General features: G+C 48.0%; 3 protein-coding genes across 4 annotated transcripts in view; 1 reads left to right on the plus strand and 2 right to left on the minus strand.

Moving 5' to 3' along the window:
- Positions 1 to 698: 698 nt before the first annotated feature.
- On the minus strand, positions 699 to 5,719 carry si:ch73-174h16.4 (leucine-rich repeat-containing protein 14). Its single transcript, XM_061237412.1, has 4 exons — positions 5,487 to 5,719; positions 4,844 to 5,142; positions 3,384 to 4,193; positions 699 to 2,588 (listed from the first exon to the last, which is right to left on the minus strand). Exons 2-4 carry the CDS (start codon positions 5,119 to 5,121, stop codon positions 2,012 to 2,014), a joined length of 1,665 nt encoding a protein of 554 aa, XP_061093396.1. The 5' UTR covers positions 5,122 to 5,142; positions 5,487 to 5,719; the 3' UTR covers positions 699 to 2,011.
- A 1,133-nt stretch (positions 5,720 to 6,852) lies between these two features.
- On the minus strand, positions 6,853 to 14,960 carry maf1b (MAF1 homolog, negative regulator of RNA polymerase III b). Of its 2 annotated transcripts, XM_061239982.1 has the most exons (8): positions 14,350 to 14,960; positions 13,418 to 13,502; positions 10,302 to 10,430; positions 9,586 to 9,748; positions 9,004 to 9,125; positions 8,767 to 8,886; positions 8,304 to 8,396; positions 6,853 to 8,184 (listed from the first exon to the last, which is right to left on the minus strand). In XM_061239982.1, the coding sequence occupies exons 2-8, from the start codon at positions 13,498 to 13,500 to the stop codon at positions 8,160 to 8,162; spliced, it is 735 nt and encodes a 244-aa protein (XP_061095966.1). In that variant the 5' UTR covers positions 13,501 to 13,502; positions 14,350 to 14,960; the 3' UTR covers positions 6,853 to 8,159. The 2 variants fall into 2 exon arrangements, with proteins under 2 accessions (XP_061095966.1, XP_061095967.1); XM_061239983.1 differs by lacking the exons at positions 13,418 to 13,502; positions 14,350 to 14,960 and adding an exon at positions 10,645 to 11,273.
- A 1,599-nt stretch (positions 14,961 to 16,559) lies between these two features.
- Positions 16,560 to 23,064, plus strand: part of shrprbck1r (sharpin and rbck1 related) — a 20,394-nt gene continuing 13,889 nt past the window's right edge. Inside the window, exons 1-3 of the mRNA XM_061239039.1 lie at positions 16,560 to 16,991; positions 18,224 to 18,398; positions 20,801 to 20,884. Coding sequence (XP_061095023.1) covers positions 16,725 to 16,991; positions 18,224 to 18,398; positions 20,801 to 20,884 — 526 coding nt within the window. The 5' untranslated portion in view covers positions 16,560 to 16,724. The remainder of the gene's footprint in view (positions 16,992 to 18,223; positions 18,399 to 20,800; positions 20,885 to 23,064) is intronic.

Genomic DNA, 23,064 nt, shown 5'->3' on the forward strand with positions numbered 1-23,064 from the left:
GAGCACTCCTTCACTCACTACTACAGATGAGCACTCCTTCACTCACTACTACAGATGAGCACTCCTTCACTCACTACTACAGATGAGCACTCGTGTACTCACTACTACAGATGAACACTCCTTCACTCACTACTACAGATGAGCACTCCTTCACTCACTACTACAGATGAGCACTCCTTCACTCACTACTACAGATGAGCACTCCTTCACTCACTACTACAGATGATCGGAAACACAGTGGCCCAATTACCATGTGCTGAGTTGAAGTCATTTTGTCATTGAGCTAATGGCTTTTATTCAAAACAACTTTCCCCCAGATTAGACTATGCTGGGGGCCAATCCCCCCTGGAGCACGGTGGGGGTTAGGCTCTAAAACCGCGACTAACCTGTGGAATGGGGAATTATTAACCACAGAGCGGTTCTGTACGTTCAACCAGCAGTACAGGAAAAAGACGGATGGTTGTCTGATATCGAGGAGCCCTTCCTCAGAGCAGACATGTTGGTCTTCTCCCATGTTCATTAGCAAATTAAGTGCAGAGGGGTCTTATTCAATTTAAGGGATTCTTTTGAAGAATTAAGTTCAAACTCAGCTGCGGGTTCCTACTTTAAGGTCAAAGCCAAACGGGGTCTAGCAGGCATGTCTGTCATCACTTTCCGCTGTTGAGCAATTGCCATAACTTCATACACAAAATAACATACCCAGGAAAATATAATTTATTCATACATAAGCAATTACAACAGATTATTATTACTCATCAGGAGTATGTCATTCTGAAGTGTATTACTCTTAATATGTAAAAATAAGAATGCCAGCGCTTATTTGAGTGCCAAGCAGAATCGCATCACCATAAAAAGCCAACAATGATCAAATATTCTCCTTTGGTCCGCACCTCAGAGATTCACAGTATTGGCTGCTGTAATCACGAGTCATGTGACCACCGATGCCAATTCTGATTGGTGGGAAATGTCGCTGTGGAAGCAAATGCAAGCAGACATGCACATACACAGGCAGTGCTGTCCGGGTGGGAATCTCCGTTTAAACCTTCAGTAAATGACCGCATTCACAACCTGTGCAAAATTATAATAATAAAAATAAAAATTGTGTTTTTGTTGTGCTTTTTTCTTTTTTTTTTAAAGCCTCTTTGGCTGATGAAACGGGTTTTCACTTACACCCTGACCAGTGTCTTTCAGCACCTGTCAGAGCTCATGTGCTTTTGATGCATGTCCCTCTCCGTATCAACCCGTTGGCTCACGTGCCTTGCCCAGGACACAGCAGCAGCTGCGTGTCACCAGGGCCAGAACGTCCTGCAGTGCTGTCCAAAATTTCTCTCCTGTCAAAGGCCCTCTGGAATTCAGTTTAGTTGATACACAGCACAAGTTCAAGGTGTCGCTGGTTGTGGTCCGGCTGGAAAGGCCAAACACCACTTAAGACTTTTTTTTCTTCTTCTTCTTCTGTGTAACCAAACAAATTATTTTTATGTGACATGAGCTCAATGAGGAGGTTACCCTGGTTACCGCATAACCTGGAGGTCTGCTTATTCTGACTTTACAGTGATGATGGAGGATTGTCAAGCACTTGTGATTACAGCTTCTCCCCATGAGAATCACCAGGAAACAGCAAAAGGATGACAGCCTGTTAAGACATCTTGAGAGACACCCTTCCTTGAGGGACCAGGAATAGCCTGGGATTTGGGGAATTTTTCACCAGTTTCATTGGCTGGCCTCTACTTTGGTTGCACCAGAAGCCTGAACTTGTAGTTCCCAACCCCATTCCTTGATATCCATCATCCTGTAGGTTCTCAACAGCCCTGACAAAGCACATGTTATTCAACAGCTAGGGATCTTGTTGAGCTGCTATTTAGTAGAATCAGGTGTGCCAAACTTACGGGATGTTTAGCCCCCACCTCCCACCTGCAGCCATGGCTGAAACCAGAGGTAAACCAGTACAAAAGAAGGCCCGAACGGCCTGACTCTTCTGCCTTGGAGTGTCTCCGAGTCAGCAGGACCCCCGCTAGTCCTCGTCCATCAGCTCAGTGCTGTAGCTGAGGAGGTCGGAGGTCAGCAGGAGATCGCAGCGGCCTCTCTCCACCAGCACCTTCTCCAGCTCCACCTGCGTGGCCTCCCTCACCTCCATCTCCTCCACCAGGGGCCAGTCCAGCAGCTGGGCGCTGGAGGGCAGCGGGGGCAGGCCCGGCTGGTACTCCTCCAGGGGGTTCGGGTAGAGCAGCAGGTGCAGGGAGGGGATGGCGGCCGCCGCCCTGACCAGCGACAGCACCCCGGCCTGGGACAGCGGGTTTAAGGCGAGCCGCAGGCTGCGCAGGCCGCGGCAGAGGCCCAGGGAGGGCAGCAGCGCCCCCAGCAGGCTGTCAGAGAGGCCACAGCCGCTGAGGGAGAGCTGGGCCAGGCTGCCGGAGGCCTGGTGGAGCAGCCGCCGCAGGGAGGGCAGGGAGGCCTCGTCCAGCTTGTTCTCGCTCAGGTCCAGGCACTGCAGCGTGGAGGCGTGGAGGCTACAGGACAGGTAGGAGAGGTCGGCCGCGCTCAGGCTCAGGTACGGCAGCTCTAGCACCTCCAGTGGCCGAGAGAGGGAACTGCGGAGAGGCACAGGCGGTGGAGAGAGAGAGATGGGAGATCACTGACGTAACATTCTGACAAGAACGGGCCATTCAGCCCAACAATGCTCGCGATTTTCCAGTGTACCGAACGCTTAGTTTACCTTAAAAACAAGATGGTATCTAGCATCGCATCAAGCCTTGTCTTGAAAAGCCAGTTTCTGCCTAAACTGCATCTAGCTATCTTTCATCTGTGCCCTCGTTCTGCACACAGAACCTGAAGAATCTACTTTGGCTCACTTGACAAAACACTGCAATGTAATAAGAGCATGGCTGCCTATATAGGTTTTCACTCCAACCATAACAAAGCACACCTCATTTAATAGTTAGCGATCTTGTTGAGCCGCTAATTAGTAGAATCAGGTGCACCAAATTATGGCTGAAATGCAAACCTTGAAGATGGTAGATCTCCAGGAACAGGGTTGGCCAGCTCTGTAACAGAGCATTAATATCCAATACATCCCCATTTTTCAGTCCGTTTTGCATTAATTATGGCTTGCACATTCTCAATTATAAACAGCCTCCCACAAGATTACAAGTCTGCGGACAGCATTTGGCTGGGTGGGGGACAACACAAAAGGCACATCTTTTGGAACAATTTTATACCTGCACTCTTAATTCAGAAAGCACAGTAGTGACTGTAAGCCTGTCCCGTTACTGCAGCGCCCCCCTTGGTCCAGGATGGTTCAGGCTGGTGTAATGACCCTCCACAACATGTAGCCAGAAGTCCTGCGATTTATTCTTATTTTTAAAAAAAAGACTGTGTCACTGTACCTGAGGAGCATGCGCAGATGCCCAGGGAGTCTGAGTGCAGTCAGGCTGAGTCTGCGCAGTTGCCGTAGCCCCCCCAGCCCCTGGGCCATGTCCCGGAGTGCCCCCTCCTGGCCGGGCAGGTCCCTGCGCATGTCCAGGTTGCAGTAGTGCAGGCGCAGGGAGCTGAGGTGGGGGAAGGGGGCCAGGGCGGGCAGCAGGAGGGCCAGGCCCGTCACGCCCAGGCTGCTGTAGCGCACGTCCAAGCCCAGCATGCCGCGTGGCGGGAGGAGGGCCAGCAGGGCGGCGATGTTGGACGCGGGGATCTCCTCCACGCGTAGGTAGCGGCAGTGCAGGCGCAGCGGCCCGGAGGCGGTGAGAGCCACGCGCACGCGCTCCCACGAGCGGGCGTTCACAAACAGGTCGGCCCACACCCTCACCTGGCCCCCGTCCGCTTCCGAATCGCCCTCCCCGCCCCTCCCCGGCTGCCTGTCCACATACGCGCCATCCCTCGCTCTCCTCTCCTCCATCGTCCTCCTGACCCCCTGCGCCCGCTCCTCACCCCCCTCCGCCGACAGCCTGCCCCCGAAATCCGTCCGGCCCGCCGCCCCGAGTCCCCGCTCTCGTTTCGCGGCGGCGTCCCTCTCGGCCTCCGTCTCCAGCACCCTCTTCCTCTCCCTCTCCCTCTCCCTCCGGGGGCCCCCCAGGGCCCGGCCCTTGGCCTGCAGCATGGTGGAGCAGAGGGACACGGTCAGCGACCAGCCCCCCATGGAGTCCGCCACACCACCATCCTCACAGTGCAGCCCACAGAGGTCCAGCACCTGGAGGGCGCACCTGGAACAGTACCAAAAAAAATGAACAGAAACAAACAATGCAGGTTAATTTACAGTATTCTATCACTTACTCACCTGGGGCACAGGGTTCAATAAACAGTACTTACTTTGAAGGTTGCTTCAAATTTGCTCATTATCTACCATTTCCATTTTCCCCCTCCCTGCCTGTTATTTTCTATTTTCAGGCACATGTAAACAACGGACTTTCCTTCATATACATGTCATGTTAAATGTGACATATTGACGCTTTTACTATCGTGACTGGATTCATTGCTGTGTAGCCTCCAAGCGATAGCATTATGTGTATTACACATTGAACAGTTACTCATTTTAAAAAATTCAGTAACAAGCCCGAAATATTAACTCCAATTAGGAAATGGCTCATCATAAGTTCAAAATTATGGTGTGCACACCTTTAGGAACAACTGGTTCTTATCTGACAGCACTGTCGTAAATAGGAGAAAACTCGATCCGTTTATTACTCCTTAAAACTACTTTGTGATTTTACACATGACAAACATACAGCTGACTTCTGGAAGTGGTCGACATTCAATTCACGTTTTTGCTATAGCCTACACACAGTAGCGACAGATTTAAAGTTGTAATTCTAAGACATAGGGGTGATGTTGGACAGCAACCGTTTCTGCCCACCTTTTGTCTCCCAGTCCCCGAACCACAGCTAACAGCAGAGCCTGTACGCAGAGTCGGTTGGGAGGATTATGTCCCGACTTCCTCCGGCCTCGCAGGCTGAGAGTTCTCTCGGGCCAGCGCTGTACCAGCTCACCGATAGCTAGCGGGCGGCAGTGGGCGAAGGCGGCCTCTAGAAGAGGTTGATACAGCTCCCTCGGAATACAGCTCAGCCAACACGGAGACGAGCTGTGGTCACTTACGACTTCCTTAGCGCACAGACGGACCAAGGAGGACACCATCGTTGCACAACACGATCAAACCTGGCGAGAGAGTAAACAAACTCGTGTCGTTTTTGGCGCTAGAGCTTAGCCTGTCCTTCAACCAATACTGCACCCAGTATAGTATAACTTTAGCAAAAGTAACGCTTGCTAGATAAAACTAGCTAGCTAGCCGACTACGGCTAATCCACTTCTTCGCTGGCTCAACTGATACTCTGGAATGTCATTTTACTGCACGGGTTGTGGTTTTGCACAATATAGCTAACTTTAGCTAGCTTTAAAATACCACGAGCAATCCGAAACGCAAGAGTTAGGACAGCTATTAAACTAAAAAAAGGTTTTTGCCTAGCCGGTTAATAAAACCACCCAACAACAGCCACTGATACCTTGTTAATGTTAGGTCAAATGGATAATGTTCATCGTCCCATGCAGTCAGTAGCAAAGCTTGTATGTCCAATTGTTGGCAACTTCTGCGGCTCCATGGCCGAGCAGATCACAAAGGAAAACAGACTCTAAGGACCAAACCTGTAAAGAACAGTTCCGTGGCCCAAACTATACGGATGCACCAACTTGGCTCACTAGCACAGAGTCAATCCTAATGAGTTTGTTTTTGTACATGATAGAGCGTATACAGGAACTGGAGGAGGAGCCAGATATTGCAGCAACCAATATGGCGTTCAGTGAATCGCATCATATAAATTTATCACCAACTACAATGAACAAACTATATTTTCTCCTAATATTACTTATTCTATTCTCAATGCAAATATAACCATAACACATATATGAATGATAGCTTTATTTTACTTGACCGGGTTCGACAACGAAGTTATTCTCAAGTGGTTTTCTCAGCGTTGTGAGTCAGACTCCGGCTGGTCGCACTGAGCATCTGATGATGAGGAGCATGAAAAGGTTAAACGAATTTAAATTCCCATTTTATTTGCGATGGTTTTCATTGAGTCGCGGTCACAAAGACGCTTCACAGAAAAATTGTAACATTGGAGACTGCATCCCCAAAAAGACAAGATTTAAAACATCCGAACTGCGCGTTTCAGACATACTGATTAAGGTGGAATTTTTGGGAAAATTCCGACTGCATAACATTACTCAGCCAGTAGTAAAAACGACGGCATGTCTGTGGAAATACCAGTTGTGTGTGCTAGGGGACGAGACACGGGATTGAGTCAGGAGATTAGTATTCCTGTAATATTAGTCACCAATTATGTCGACTGATATCACAGCTATGGGAAAAGGCAGCCTGAAGAAAACAGATAAAATATTCTTGCACCCTTTACCAGATGACTGACATTTACTTCTGTAAACCCACAAGATGTGAGAATGTTTACTGTGGCCTCCCTCATTGATGACAGCCTTCTCTGTGGTGCAGGATGCTGTCTCAGGAGAAGGTAGGAGTGCGGAACAGAGGGCGGAGTGGGTTGACATGCATGTCTTTTGGCGTGGGCAGAAACCAGAGTAGCTCTTCCAAGTCACTCTGGATAAGAGCATCTGCTAAATGCCCAGAATGTAATGCAATACAGCTACTGAAAGGTTAATCCCAGGTTTCATAATTCATTAACAAGTTATTTTCACCTCAGTAGGTAAGGGGGGGGAGGGGGGGCATTGCACTATTTCCCAAGAAGCTGGGCCATTCTGAGTCAAGGGAAAAACTATTTTTCAGGAATCAAGGGCCGTGGAAGCCCCCAATAGAAGACTCACCTCTACAAACCAGGAACGGACAAAAACCCAAAACGGTTTGGTTAAAACACAGAAAACTTTATTCAGCTTAAAGATCTCACAAAGGATGCGTATGAAAACCACTCTCAACGGGAGAGAGGGCGAGCGTGAGGAAGGAGAGGAACGGAGGGGGGGAAAAGAGTCCAGAGTCCTTTCGTTTGCACCGGCCCCTCCTGCGGATTCTTTGGCGGGACGGGCCTACAAGCAAGCTGTGCCGACCACACCATTTTCAGGCTCAAGTTCTCCTCCAGCCTCTCCAGAATGGCATCGGGGAGAGGAGCGTTTATTATCGGCACACAACAACCCGTCGCCACGCGGCTCACCCTCTCACGGTGCGCAACACAGACACCCCCTCATCAGCATCATCAAAAAGGGGGAAATACAATTGGGACGTGGCGGGGGGCATAACTAAAGGTGGCGCTGAATAAAGCCGTGGCCTGGGAGGGTGTTCCAGGGCACAGATGGGCTAACTGCAGGCGTGTGTTCTGTTATTGCTCACAGGGCAGTGAATCAGACTTCAACATGGTCGCACAAGGTAGGGCGTTTCAAGTGGAAAAAAACCAAACAAAATGAACAGAAGAAACGGGCTTCAGCACACCCGCCACCCAGCTCAAGAGCAGTGCTTACAATGCACAAAAATAAAAACTTAACAGAAAAATGATTACAGGAGAGGGCGGGGGAAAAGACATGGGTCCAAAAGGAGAAAGAAAAAAATAATCCAGGCTGGATAGAATGTCAATCAAACCAATGCTCCAGTAGCCCCGCCTCCTTGGCAGTGGAAGGTTGGGAGAGGGAAATGATTGGCCGATCCGTGGCCCCCGTCCTGTACCCGTTCCTGTCCCCCCTGGCCCAATCCAGTCATGGCCGTGTCAGCACCCCTCTATCCAGTGGGAGCACTTCAGCTCATTCCCAAAAGAACGGGGGGGGGGGGGAACGCCTGCTGTATGCAGTCCAAAGCTCTTCCCCGCTGCCTTGTACACAGTGTCCGTACCATCAGTCATGCCACTGGGCCGCTTTGCTGCGGCTGGGGAATGGAGGGGGGCGGGGCGACAGGAGACCAGACCCTTTCTATTTTTTTGCGGGGTGGGGGGTGGGGAGGGTCTGAATGTCCTGCGAGCATCGTTTCATCCAGTCGTGAGCGAGGGAGAGACACAACATGCTGGTGTCCATCAGGAGAGATAGTCCAGGAGAGAGAGAGAAAGAGAAACAAAGAAACTGAGAAAAAGAGAGAGAGGGAGGGGGAGAGAGAGAGAAATATAGATGGAGGAGGGTGTACACGACTGTTCCCAGAGAGGCCTGGGTCCACTCGCTTGTCCCTGAGAAGTTTAAACGCACAAAGCCCTGGGGAACCTGTCAGAGAGAGGGAGACAGAGAGAGAGGAAGGTGTCAAATATCAGCACGTTGCGTGTCTACATTCCTGCTCAAGTGTCTCGCACTTCCTGTGTGGACAGGAAGTCACACGGCCGCACCTGTCCTCAGTGAATTCGTCCATCTCTTCCTCGTCGTCCAGCTCCATGTCCAGCTCATTGTCCATACTGTCCCTGCCGTAGCCACTGAGGACACTGAAATCAGGGGAAGCGTACAGAGTTCGTACGGACAGCGCATACAGCAACAAGCCCCCCCGAGTCGCATTCAAAACGCCCCTGACCAACAGGTTCAAATGATTCTGTGAACACAAAATGGCCGCCTTCATTTCCCACGGGTGACGTTACGGCTACAGCAGAGATCGGACGCACTACGGAACCTTTTTACAGGCAGGGGGCGACAGTGTGCCCTTGAGCAGAGAAGGAATTTACGTGTGCGTGCCTGCGTGTGTGCGTATGTGTGTGCGTGTGCGCGCGTGTGTGCGCGCGTGTGTGCGCGCGTGTGTGCGCGCGTGTGTATTGAATAAAGGCGTGTTCTGTGGTGTGAGAGACTCAGCCGGTGGCTAACCTGACGGAGCGGCAGGTGAAGAACACGATCCTCTTCAGCTTCTTGTTGTAGAAGAAGTAGTTGAAGGACCAGAGGCTGCCCTCCTCCCCGAAGGGGTCAGAGTCCAGGTCAGGGTTATAGCTGGGGGGGGGATGGGTCAGGGGTCAGAGGTCACATCTCCCACATAAACAAGCCACTAGCAAACACACAAACAACCGTGCATACAGGCAGTCCACACAGACACACACACACACACACCTGTAAATGTCGCAGCCCTGCAGGTTGATCTCCTGGTCGATGGCGCTCCACAGCTCCGGCCCGAGGGAGTTGAACTCTTCTCCCACTGCGGAGAACAAGCTGCCATTCACCGCATTCATCACCTGGGGGCGGGAAAAGTGCACCAGTCAGCGGACGTATAAAAATCAGCCAATGTGTGTTCGCGCAAGCCAACTCGCTTCCTGAAAAAAACATGTTTTTACCATTCTCCCAAAGCCAACACCTCTGTTATATTTATAAAAGGCCCACAGACTAAACCCGAGAAGCCCAGAGCCAGTATCAGGCAACATTTCTCCTAGATTATGAGGAACTCAGTGCAAGCCCTGCACAGCATTCACTTACCCTATGACTATGTACTGACAGTTTATTACACTAGTTGTGGTTATTATGACTTTTTTTTGTAATTTTTACTAGTTCAAGGAACTCAGCTGAGCATACACATTAAATCTATGATCGTTATGTTTGTATGCCTCCATTGTTTAGTCTGCTCTGCAGAGGGGGTAACGGTAGACCAGGGGGCTGGGTGTCACAGATTCGGAGCGGTGGGCTCTGTGCGGTTCTGACCCAGTTGATGCTGGGCTCTCGGCTGAACTCGTGGGCCCGGGCGGTGCTGAAGTCGTAGTCTGGCCGGAAGGACTCGTTGAGCGTTGTGATGAGGTAGAACAGCGTCTTCCTGCAGCACTTGTCACTCAGAGGGTTCTCCCCATCCTCGCTGCTCTTCCCCAGCCTGGAGGGAGCGAGAGAGAGGGAGGTAGAGCGGGACGGAGAGAGGGGGCGAGAGAGAGGGGGGGGGGGGCGATCGCAGAGGAACAGAGAGAGAAAGTGAAGGGGGGGGGGCAGGACGAAAGATCAAGAGTAGCAGAGAGTGAGAGACAGAGGGACAGAAGGAGAAGGGGCAGGGAAGAGAGAGAACAGCAAGGGGGGTGAAACCGGAAAAGGCACATTTATGCAGCACACAGAAGAGGAGAAAGAGAATGGGAGTGAGAGAAGAAAGGAGGGGGGAGAAGAAAAAAAAGGTAGACAGAGTTGTTGAAGTGAAATTCCTCTGCCGTTTCACTCTCCTGCCCTACAGGGCCTGCATAGTGAAACCGGGTCCTTCCAGAAACTTATCTTCTGTCCTGCAAGCTTGTGCCATTTGCTGAACGAACACTGCCGGGTGAAACTGCACTACAAGCCCTGGACACACGACTACCGGGGCTGTAGCCGTGAACTGTAGCGGGGAAACTGCGGACCCCTGAAGGGGCAAAAGGGGAAAACGACGACGTGCCGGTGGGACTTACTGCGGGGGGCTGGTGGCGCTGGACTGTGGGGGGGACAGGGCCTCCAGAACGTGCGGCTCCCCCACCTGGCAGAACTGCTTAAACATGTGCTTGTCATCGCCCGCCATCTTGCAGGAGTAACTCTCAATCCTGGGGTCAGCGAGCAGAAGGAGGAGGAGGGGGGGGGGGGGGGGGGGTGAGAGATTTAAAAAAAATAAAAACATAAAAAGGATGGTTTCCAGAAGTTGTGCCCACTGTGGTTATTTTAGTTTTCCTGACAAGACACACGCTTATATATGTCAGCCCTGAGCTTGTTATCTTGTTAAGCGTTTCTCAAATAACCAAATCGACAAGCATTACTTACTTATCTGCCTCGCCCTGAGGGTGACGTAAGGCTGCAGCTTGCATAAGAGCGTTTTAAATCAGGGTGGGGTTGTTCTCCCCAGCCTGCAGGACTATGTGCTGTATTAGTCTGGCCCTTCACCTGAAACCTGCCCAGCACGGTTGAACCCACCAAGGGCACGAAGCCCCAGCTGATATAGCTTTCAGGATCCTAAAGGCACGCAAGCCTCCCCACCTCGGCAAGGAACAGCACACAGGGAGGTACTTACTGGCACGCTAATGCTTTTTATTAGGCTGCCCTTAAGATATACTGCGCCTTCTGCTTGAACATTGCATCGTAGGCGTTGGTTAGGTACAAGCAGATTTGGATTCACAAGTTTCTATTTGAAATGTGTCAGGCGAAGGGAGGGCAGTGGGGTGGGTGTGTGGGTGGGTGTGTGTATGTATGCATGTGTGTGTATGTGTGTGTGTGTCAGGGGGAAGGGCAGATTTATTTCGCCTCTTGTGCTGTAGCACAGTTATGCAAGAGCAGGGTTGTGCAACACGCACACAGAGCACTTGGCAAGCAGAGGCTCAGCAGCCTGTCTAATTTTATCAGAGGTCAAAGGTCAGTAGGCAGACATGAAGAAAGATCCCTGGCCCAGACGCAACATGCTGTGACACACCACCACACCACACACCCCACACACACCACACACACCACACACACCACCACCACCACACACACACACACCACCACACACACCACCACACACACACCACCACAGTGAAAGGCGTGCTGATACTGGTTAGCTCGGTGTCAGTTTATTTCTCCTTCTCGTCCGGTGTGAAGTGGAACAGCCTGTGATGTCACAGGCTGCTGAAAATCACCATGGTTGCGGCCGCAGGGTCCCGGTCTAATCCTGTCAGCAGGTGACATGGCAGCATATTCTCCATTACAGGCAGCCCCTCAAATAACCAGGGCTGTCTGTTAGAGGACACCCAATACACGGGACAGGCTGGGCCAGATCATGTACCCTCTGGGCACACAGGACATCAGCTGATTGCATGTAAACAGCCAGGGAAACAGCCAATGTTTACTCCCCCGCCCCCCCCCCCGCCCAAACTATTCTAACTTGTGATTAGAATCCCATCTCTCAGATTTTTTTTAAAAATTATAATAACATAAATATTCACTGAATATCACTGATGTTAATCGGTCTCCAACTCCTCAGACGTGCACTAACGTCATTAACCCCAAACCCCACCCAAGAAACTGCCATATCATTACGTTGACTTCCACACCCACATTACGACCACCCTCCACTGACGCCAGGAGCGGCTTCACCCCGCCCCCCCCTCAGCTCAGAGGGACTGGAAACGCATCCCTGTTGAACAAGTCGTGGCTGATTCAGATCTAGAATAGTTTTGGATTCAAATACTTTTCGGGGTGCAATTGATCACGCCTACTGCAATTGTGCCAACCAAGGGAACCAGAAGGTGGGGTTTGCACTACTCCTCCTCCTCCCTCCTCCCTCCTCCTCCCCCCCAGAGTATTTAATAGGTTCCAATACACCAGACATGCTCAGTAAAGCGTAAAGCATTTGAATTCAAAACAATTACGTATTTGACCCAGGTATGGGCTGGTTTTAAAAAGGTATGCTGCAAGGCATTCAGGCCCAAATAGAGTACCTGAAATGCTTCAGCACCAGAGTGAGTGAGTGTGCCTTATCGCTCCTCTCTGTCCTCCCACTGTCCTGAGTATCATGTTTGCCCTGAGAGGCTGCTACGGGCATTCTGCTTCCCTCTGTGCCCCAGGGTGCTAATCTTGTGTTTTAAAATGGACCCTCTTAACAGCACCCCAAATACACGCCGATGCTGGACTACGGAATGGCCGCTTGGACTCTGCGATGCGATTGGACGAGGACCGTGGGTAGTTGAAACGTGGTAAACATGCAGGGAACGCACGCGGGCGACTATACATCGGTACCGAGCAGACTTGGGTCAATTACGTAAATGTATTTGGATTCAAATATTTTTCTGCGCTCGATTGATCTTGGCTGGTGAAACTGAACCAACCAAGAGGAACAGGAACTTTACGAGCAATGGATTTGATGCTTTAACCTGTGGAAGAACCGATGCAACTTGTAACTTGTAAATCGCTTTGGATTAAGAGTGTCTGCCAAATGACAAAAATGTAAAATGTTATGTAAATGTAACAGAAGACAGCTTTTGCCATTTTTGAGAGCATTTCATTGGTTCTTCTAATACACCAAGCAGCCTCATTAAAGTGTGGAAAGGTAACTGAATCGAAAACAATTGCGTAATTGACCCAGGTCAGCCACCAAACAGTGCCTGTGTCACTCACAGGCAACTGCAGTTTCCAGGTAATCCGAACCAATTAGGCCACGGGTGACAGGTACAATACGGTCAGTGCAAGGTGTACAGACTACAAAAATCCAAACCTCCTGAAATCTGTCAGTTTGTCTAACAGTCTACAATACGTCAGAAAATCTTAAATTAAGGCCAATATGTTACTCGGGCAATATTTCCAGGCAAGGCAAGACAGCTGGACAAATCAGATGACTGGATTGGGCCAGGGGGGACAAATCAGAGGACAACATAGTGAGCCCCAATACATTAAAATGCAAATACTATTGTTCAAAATTGCCCAGCTGCATTGCCTCAAAATGTGGTCTCTGTCTCATGGCCTTTAGTGGGGGTGGGGGGGGGTCATTCTGTTCAGTGCTTTGCTGCTGGAGGTGAATGAAGGCCATCTGTTAGGCTGGACAGAGTGCAGGCGTCATGGTAACTACCTGCCCAGGATGTGAGAGTCCCCGGTCTCCACGCAGAGGTGGGAGCTCATGGCTTCAAAACTGGAATTCTCCAAAAGCTTCATGGCTGCAAAAAGGGAGGGAGTAGATAGCACGTATTTACAAAAACCACCGCACACGTTCTGGACTCAAGAAAACGGGATGCTATTGTTATTGACTACGTCTGGCTTATGTCCTCATTTGCCTTGTACGTTATAGGTACACTGCTCTGTAAAGCATTACGCTCCCAGCTAGGTACTTATTTACTAATGCGGTCCGCAATAAAGTAGATTACAGCTCCCATCATAAAATTACAGCCCCAGTTAGAATAGGGTCACAAGGTAGAGTGTCACTTAGTTCTGCCCGGCGAAATCATCCGATCAGCCAGTGACATTGTGTTTTAACATTGCTTTCGCTGGCTGCACGTCGATAAACTTTCTTAGCGGAGTTATAGCATTTTACCTGCACGCTGATTGACTAGGCAGCATCTAAATCGCTAGCTAGCACTTAATCTATTGACGAAACAGAGCACGGCGAGCATCCGTCTTAGTCAAATGTGTAGCAGTTACTACGTGACGCTCAAGACAAAGACCTTCAGCTACGGGATCTAAACATTAGCTAACAATTTCCATTTCCGCTCTCCCACCCGAACATCTTGTGATAACCTTACATAGCTAGCTAGTTCCGCGTTGTAAAACAGCTACCAAACTAGCATAGCTAGCTAGATTGTGGTTGTTACCATTGTTTCCTTTACCTTAAAAGGCAACAAGGAAACACACCAATACCAATACACCCACCTACTAATTTATAGCGAACTACTAACATAGCTAATGTTAGACCACATTTACATATGCTCCATACATTGCACTACAAGTGAGCAATTTACATTATATAGCTAGCTACAACAGTAAGAGTGCAGTGTTGCTTTTTCTCACCTCTGCTGCACTGTTGACGGTCTCAAATTACAATCCACAATCCTGTGTCAGAGGTGAACTCGGCCTCTATATTTGTTGATTGCACCAAGCAAAAATGATCAAATCACGACGTTTTTGATAGCTAAACGGAAACCGCCGACAAAGACCGAACAAGCGTTAGCCAACGACAATTACAGCACAATACAGAGACCCGAGACCGATTTCAAGCCAAACAATGTTAGCTATGAGGACAATAGATAATCAGTGTTAACTCCGTTTAACTTCAATTCAGCATCGCACAAAGGTGCTCGGTCGCGGTAGTTGACTATTTATTCTGCACGTAGATTCTTCTATCGAAAAACTGGCTTCTCCAAATAAATGCGACGACATTAAATCCAGTAACCGTCTGAGACAATCCAACTCGATCTGCAGCAGCATCCCTTATTTTGTCAGTGTATTTTTATTTAAAAGACTTAATTGGCGAGATCAGAGTCGCTTTTATCACTGCGACTCGACCTCTAATTATTTTTTATTATTTTCAAAACGTAAATTATTCGAAATAACGTTATATGTTGCTAATGGCGTAGTCCCGTAACCAACAGCTCCGAACGACAAACATTGACCTGCCCCCACCGCTCTAACATCGGTAATATAAAAGCCCATTGTCAAAGCCCCGCCTATTTCCCTTATTTTAAGCTAAAAAAGAGTTCTTCTGAATGGTTCTTGAATGTGTCAGTTTAGCATTACACGAATCCAATAGGTCAGACATCTTGTCAGTTGAGATAATCAAAGTGGAAAGCCCCTCCTCAGGGTTTGTTGTTCAAGGAAGGCGACTGACCCACTGCAGCCTGCAAGTAGAATTGTAAAATTATATATTTGATGGAATTTACGTATATAGCAAAATAACATTTTGCGGAGTTTCAAACGTTAAGATTACGGTTACTCTGGGATTCCGTAACAGCTCGCAGTCTTGCCTAACCTTTGTGTTTTTTAATATATTTAAATTGCTGTAATTCGTTAAATGGCGGAGGTAACTGTCAATCATGATATGACCAACTGCAAACGCGCGTTCGTTTTATAGGCGTGAAAAGGCCGGGCGAAGTTTATTTAGGATACTGGGTCATAACTTTCTTGTTTCGTTTCGACAATTTGGGCGTATTCACCTCTCACGTACTTCACGCACACTGAATCAATCCAAGCGATTTACAATAATATGACCACACCTTATTGTGAAGGCTGAAGAGTACAGCAAATGGCCTCCATAACGTTTGCAACAAATACATCTTCTCACACTTCTTGATTCGGCTCTCTACTCCACAATTCTAGATTTGTAATCAAACACATTCTCAGCTTTTCTTTAAGGGCGTTTTTAAACATTTTTGTTTGTAGAAAAGAGAGCATTTTGTTTTACGTTTGGGACAAATGGCTTCACATGCTTTAATGATTAATCAGGTGTATTAAATTGTTCCCTTTGTGGAGGTAAAAGTGAACTCTCAGCACCTAGTCTAGACTTTTAATTGCAGTCTGTTCTTGGTGTCTGTCAACATGTGGACCAGAGTTTTGCCAATGAAAGTCAAGGAAGGCTGGGAAATAAGGGGAGTTTATGAACAGAAATACAGAGGCTACACAGCAAGATGCAAACCACTGGTTAGCTGCAAAAACAGGATGGCCAGATTACAGTTTGCCAAGATTTCATAGGGCACTAAATACATGCATGATGTTTTCTACAAAAGTACTGTATAAAAGTACAACATATAAAAGGTATCTGCTTGGAGCCCACCCACTTTGGAATCTTTTAAGCTAAATATCTCAAAACTACCCAGAACGCAGACAGAACCTTCCAATTCACAAATCATGAAAGAGGATTTAATTTTGTAGATTGATGTTGCTAAATAATAGACATATTATTTGTTAACAGCAGATTGTGTATATACTGCATGTATGTTCCATGTAGGACTAATGCAATTATTGAGTCAATAGAATGGAGACTATTGGACAGTTCATCTCAGAAAACGATTCAAAACTGGAATTCAATTTTGTCAACCAAGAGTATGTTTGGAGGTTGAGAGTGAGAGAGGCGTTTCGGGGGTAAATCACCGTCACGGGTTATTCCCTGACTTGGAAATCACCTGCAATGCTTGTCCTTTCTGTCCATAACCTAAGTTCGGATCAAGTCCTCACCGATGGGAAGTTTGACGGGAGGCAGCTAGGGGGCGTACGTGCTTCCTGTGGTGCCCGTCAATACGAAACCTACGTAGAGGAGATGAAACTGCATCTTTGACGCACACATAAACAAGACAGGGCGACGGGGAACTGCGGGCCGTATCGGTGGACTAAATAGTACTGGAGTGCTGTTGGGACGTAGTCTATCCCTCCCCGCCTGAAGAGCCAGCGGAATGGCGCTGAGCTCGGGCGGGTGGGCTCACACCCCCTCGCCGGCTCCATCTCCCCCTCTCCCCGGCTACGGGGCCTCACAGAGCGGCTGTAACACGGTGCTAATGTCGGTTCGGGTTTCCGTGTGCCACTCGGGAATACGGCCGCTGTGTCTCCCTGGGGCAGAAGATGAGTCCCTCCGTCTGCAGCTGAGCATGGACCCTGGGAGAACCGGGGAGTTCCGCCTCGCTCTACGGGACGTCAGTGGTACTGGGACCGGACAGAGTGTGGTAAGAGTTCGGGGAATCCCACGGCAAGTCGGAAACGAAAGGCAGTGATCGCTGACTGAGTCTGAGTGCGTGATGTTTGCCAACGTTATTTTCAAATGAAATGTATTTTGTACTTCTTACTTAATTCCTGACATGTAGCCTATATGTGGTACATTTCTATAGCGTGTATTTGGTGGCCACCGTGCTAAAGTTTTTTTTCTGGTTTTAGCTAAAAGTTGGAAATGTATCACGTGTTGTTGTTATTATTAACAGTGTTACCAAGGCAAGGTGAAACCGCGAGCTTGTAACCTTAGCTGGCTACAGTTGCCTGTTTTGTGTTGGTAAGACAAGCAGATAACCAACTATCGCAGCGAATGAGGGTAACGTTAGCCTGTGCTGCTAGGTAGAGTTAGCTGGGTTTACTTTCTGCTTTTGTGGTCACGGGGTTCGATGACGAGTCAGTTTCTAAATTGCTTTACAGTAGGCTACTTAAACAGGGCATGTTCCTACTATTAGTTAGCGGGCTCCAATTCAGCAGTTAAAATACGCCTGTTTGTATAGTTTTGCACTGTGGTTTTTACATGAACTGTACTCACAACCGTGCTACTGATTTTACACGTAGGCTAATGCAGAATTTAGGAATCACGTGACTGTTTTATCGATCTTATCTTGAGAACTCAACACCGAGGCGGACTGTCACTTTTAGTACTACAGTATTGCCATTAGAGTAAGGAGTAAGTGTGTGAGTTTTAGTCCTTCCAACTTGCTGGCCTCATGCAATAACAATAGTTCAATAATAATCTAAAGTCAATAAACCCATCGGTCATTTTTTTGTAGCGCATTTAAACGAGGTTACATAGAGCATATTTTCTTTAAGGCTTAAACACAAATAAATACAAATATTTTGTGCCTCTGAGGAACAAACAACAATAAAATAAATAATATAATTTTTTTAAATAATTATCTGACCATTTAAAAAACATTAAACATTTACAGGAGAAAGTTCCCTCCTGATCCCACAGGGGCGAAAGGTAATCAAAATATTTATACAGCACGAGAATCTCATGAGAAAAGCAGAATTGGTCATTTGGATTAAAATGAATGAATGAAATTATAGATTAATTTAGCAGTGAACGTGTAGGTCGTGCTCATCAAGGATTTTTACGTACTCAAAAAGTTCTGACTTTTTCCCCTCCATTTCACCGCCACCTCCATTTCACGCACACACACACACACACACCCACGCACCTCAGTCCATCGCAGAGTTCGACCTGCGGTCCGTGCAGTACGAGGTGAAGTCGCCGCGTTGTCACGAGCTGTGTCTGGCCACGCCCCCTCACGACCGCATCAGCTTCAACTTCCGCTGCGAGAGAGAAGCCCAGGAGTGGGCCACCGTGGTGATGTCATCACTAAGGGAGGCGCACAGGGGTACGTGCGTCTGTCCCTGTTCCGTCATGTGTGTATGCGTGTGTGTGTGTGCGCTTGCGTTTGTGTGTGTGTGCATGCATGTGTGCGCGTGTGTCTGTGCATGTGTATGCATGTCTGTGTGTGTGTGTGTGCAACCAAAACACGCTTGTGCCTCATTTACTAAGACCTTTATCATGTGCGACACCTTTTAGCACATGCAAAACTAATGACACTGTCAATGGTTGGTGCAAAACAAATGACTAATCATTGGCCTTGTTACTGATTCTGCGTGCGGTAAAACCTTTTGCACGTGATAATGGTCTTGTTAAACCAGGCTCTTAATGAGGAGATGGGGGGGGGGAGGATGTAAAAGAAAACTGTAATGAACAGTAAAACAGTTCTCTTCGCAATGTATACACTCTTTTCTCCGTTCCTGTCCCTGTGGTTTCTGCCCTCCCTGTTGTTCCCCTATGGTCATTTCAGCTTTGTCTCTGCCTGTGCCCTTCCTCCCAGTTCCTTGTTCTGCTGCAAGGGTAGAACCATTGCTGCACTGCAAAACTAGACATTCGATCAGGCATCATGTAGCCTAGTGCCTAAGGGACATGACTGGGACCCGGAAGGTTGGTGGTACAGGCCTCGGTGTAGCCACGATAAGATCCATGCAGCTGTTGGGCTCTTAACCCCACATTGCTTCAGGGAGGATTGTCCCCTGCAGAGTCTAATCGGCTGCAAGTCGCTTTGGATAAAAGCGTCAGCTAAATAACTAATGTAATGCAAAGTCTGCCAAACTGAAGACCAATGGTCTCCAGCTATGGGACCCAATCGCATACTCTGCGCCAATGGGATGTCACGTTCTGTAGCACACCTTGTTACGCCCAGGACTCGCGACGGACTGACGAGATGACGGAGGACGAGGGCGACAGGGGGTATTTTATTTACGATATACCCATTACATTACATTACATTACAGGCATTTGGCAGACGCTCTTATCCAGAGCGACGTGCAGTTGATTAAACTAAGCAGGAGACAATCCTCCCCTGGAGCAATGCAGGGTCTTGCTCAAGGGCCCAACGGCTGTGCGGATCTTATTGTGGCTACACCGGGATTAGAACCACCGATCTTGCGGGTCCCAGTCATTTACCTCAGCCACTACGCTACAGGCCGCCCCAAAGGTAAAGCACAAATGAACTGAAGCGCAGGCACAGCAAGGTTCTGCCAGACATTCTGAGTGAGAGAGGGAGCATGAGAGTGAGGAACCGGCTTCCATTCAAACGTCCCGCCCAGGTGCATCAAATCAGCATAATCTGTATCTGGGAGAAGGACAGGTAACAAGCGAACAGGGAGAAAAGGACCTTCCCTCCTTCTGGGGACCATCACGAGGGTGACATTACCCTGTGCTACCCCAGGTAGAGTTAGCTGGGTTTGCTTTCTGTCGGTGAGTTCGATGACAAGTCAGTTTCTACGTTGCTTCACTCTCTACAGGACAATTGGAGACTGAGTTAGCAGGCTATCGCACGCACACACGTTCCCGATTCGAAAGTTGAATAATGCCTATTTGTAGCCTATGTGTAAGATAGTGTTGCGCAGAGGATCTTACAATAACCTGTTCTGACGCAAGAACAAAACTGCCAGACTGACGTGTGCACTGCTCTGTGCTATGCTAGCTGTCACTCTTGATGGCCATGCATGCCACAATGTGTCGCCCAGCCTCTTAGCTGCCTCTGCCTCTACCTCTTATTTCCTCTATTGAATTCCCTCTCTTCCATTTCTCTTTCTCTCTTTCTCTTTCTCTCTTTCTTGCACTCTCTTCCCCTTCCCCTTTCCCCACCCTCTGTCCTCCCTCTCCTTCTTTCATGCACTTTTTCCTCTCCGTTCCTCCCTTCATCTCTCCACAGTGCGATGTGGGGGTTAGGTATGGGACAGATACTAGGAAATCATGTTGACCTCGAATAAGCAGAAGGATGGGTGTAACAGTGTCCAAGGCTAAAAAAACTTTGTGTGTGTTTACCCAGTAGCCGTGGAACATTCTAGCTGGCAGGTGAAAACATGAGTGTGACCTCACCCTGAAGGCAGACTGACTAACTCTGCTGTTCAGTGAATCGCAGAGTCTGTCCATGTGTGCACTCTCCGTACCACATTAATAAATAACACATCGCTTTTTCAGTAGGAATTCGGTGTGGATTATTCTTCCCCAGGACTGCGGCCAGCAGTGTAGTATAATGGTTAGGGAACTGGGCCTTTCACCTCAAGGTTGCTGGTTCGATTCCCCGGTTGGTCACTGCTGTTGTACCCTTGACTTCAGTATTTATCCAGCAGTATAACTGGAGAATACGTAAAGCCGTCAGTTGCTCTGGATAAGGGCGCCTGCTGAATGGCTGTAACATTAGGTCTTCTCCAGTAACACGCCTGTTCTCTCCTTTAGTAGCAGACAGTGCTCCCTTCACCGAGAGACAGCTAAACCTGGAGCCACTGGAACCACAGAGCTCAGGCACCCTACCCAAAACAGGTGAGTGCTCTCTCCCTCTCCCTCTCCCTCTCTCTCTCTCTCTCTCTCTCACTCTCTCTTTTTCACTTGTCTCGGTCTGTCTATGTCCCTCTCTCATCCTCTTCTTTGTGTAGGGCATTTTACATGGGTGCCTCTCTGCTGACACAGGGTCAGCAAGGTTTGATAAAGAGACAGTCTTTGCTAATACAGGACTATTGCTCCCATCATTGCGCTGCCTCCTTCAGTTGGTGACCTCGACTTGATAAGTTTCCATCCATGTCAGACCTGTGTCATCTGTGGGAGTTCTACATTCTCCATCCCTTGCTTACTCTCTTACTCTCTTGCTCTCTCTCTCTCTCTCTCTCTCTCTCTCACACACACACACACACACACACACACACACACAGACATGCATACGCACACACGCTTTACTCTGACCACCAGTTTCTTCCTGTCCTTTATCTCGTATCTCAGTGATTTCCTGCCCAAATGTGCTGTTTGGCTGCCTCTCTGTCCAAGTAGAGAGGTGTGAGATGGTGTGGAAGTTCTAACTTCACTTTTTGCTCTGATGGAATCAGAGGAAGGATTCACAAATGGTTCATTTTGGGGCAGGCTCTTCTCCTTCTTGGAATTGCACACAGCAACAGAAGCCACAGAAGCAGGAAGAATAGGGGGGAAAACACTTTGCTACCTTTATATTTATTAGTATTTATGCTAATGTTACAACATGGATATACAGGGGCATCTCAAAAAAGTCTAATAACGTGGAAAAATTCATTTCCCCCCCCCCATAATTTAATTCAAAAGTGAAACTTTCATATATTCTAGATTCATTACACACAAAGTGAAATATTTCAAGCCTTTTTTTGTTTTAATCTTGATGATTACGACTTACTGCTCATGAAAATCAAAAATGATTTATGATACAGAAATTCTGAGAAGTATGTTTATGCACTCAATACTTCTGCATCAGTGCGGTGTGGCATGGAGGCAATCAGCCTGTGGCATTGCTGAGGTTGCTTTGATAGTATGTATTGTTGGGTCTGGTGTCTCATCTTCCTCTTGACAATACCCCGTAGATTCTCTATGGGGTTCAGGTCAGGCGAGTTGGCTGGCCAATCAAGCACAGTAATACCATGGTCAGCAAACCAGTTACCAGTAGTTGTGGCACTGTGGGCAGGTGCCAAGTCCTGCTGGAAAAGGAAATCAGCATCTCTATAAAGCTTATCAGCAGACAGAAACATAAAGTGCTCTAAAATCTCCTGGTAGACGGCTGCATTGACTCTGGACCTGATTAAAAAAAACAGTGGACCAACACCAGCAGATGACACGGCACCTGATTCAGGAGTGGCTTGACACTAGGAATGCGACACTTGTAGCCCTTTTCCTGGACACGTCTGTGCGTGGTGGCTCTTGATGCACTGACCAAATCACAGATATCAGCCTCAGTCCACTCCTTGTGAAGCTCCCCCAAGTTCTTGAATTGGCTGTGCTGGACAATCCTCTCAAGGCCATCCCTGTTGCTTGAGCACCTTTTCCTACCACACTTTTCCCTTCCAGTCAACCTTCCATGAATATGCTTTGATACAGCACTCTGTGAAACAGCCAGCCCTTTCAGCAATGACCCTTCTGTGGCTTACCCTCCTTGTGCAAGGTGTTGATGAGTGTCTTCTGGACAGCTGTCAAGTCAGCAGTCTTTCCCGTGATTGCCCGGCCAAGTGCATAAATGAACATACTTTTCAGAAGGTCAACAATTCTGTATTATAAATCCTTTTTTTGATTGGTCTAATGTAATATTCTAATGTTTTGAGATACTGGATTTTTGATTTTCACGAGCTGTAACCCGTAATCATCAAGATTATAACAAAAAAGGCTTGAAATATTTCACTTTGTGTAATGAATCTAGAATATATGAAAGTTTCACTTAATTAAATAGCAGAAAAAAATTAACTTTTCCATGATATTCTATTTTTCATAGAATAGATGCACCTCTTTATAGTATGTACAGAGTATATTGGGTTGCTGTAAAATACTAGTTCGCTAAATTTTCAAAACAGGTTTAGCATTTACAACTCATACTGTTTCTGTATTGATACAACATCAGCTTATAGTGCTAGATATAGATTATGTTCAGCAATAGGTAGAGGTAACGGTTATATTACAAAAACATAGTGGATGGCTGATCTAGTAGCTGAACGATT

This window comes from Conger conger, chromosome 4, assembly GCF_963514075.1.
Source record: "Conger conger chromosome 4, fConCon1.1, whole genome shotgun sequence".
In the NCBI taxonomy this organism is placed as follows: Eukaryota; Metazoa; Chordata; class Actinopteri; order Anguilliformes; family Congridae; genus Conger; species Conger conger.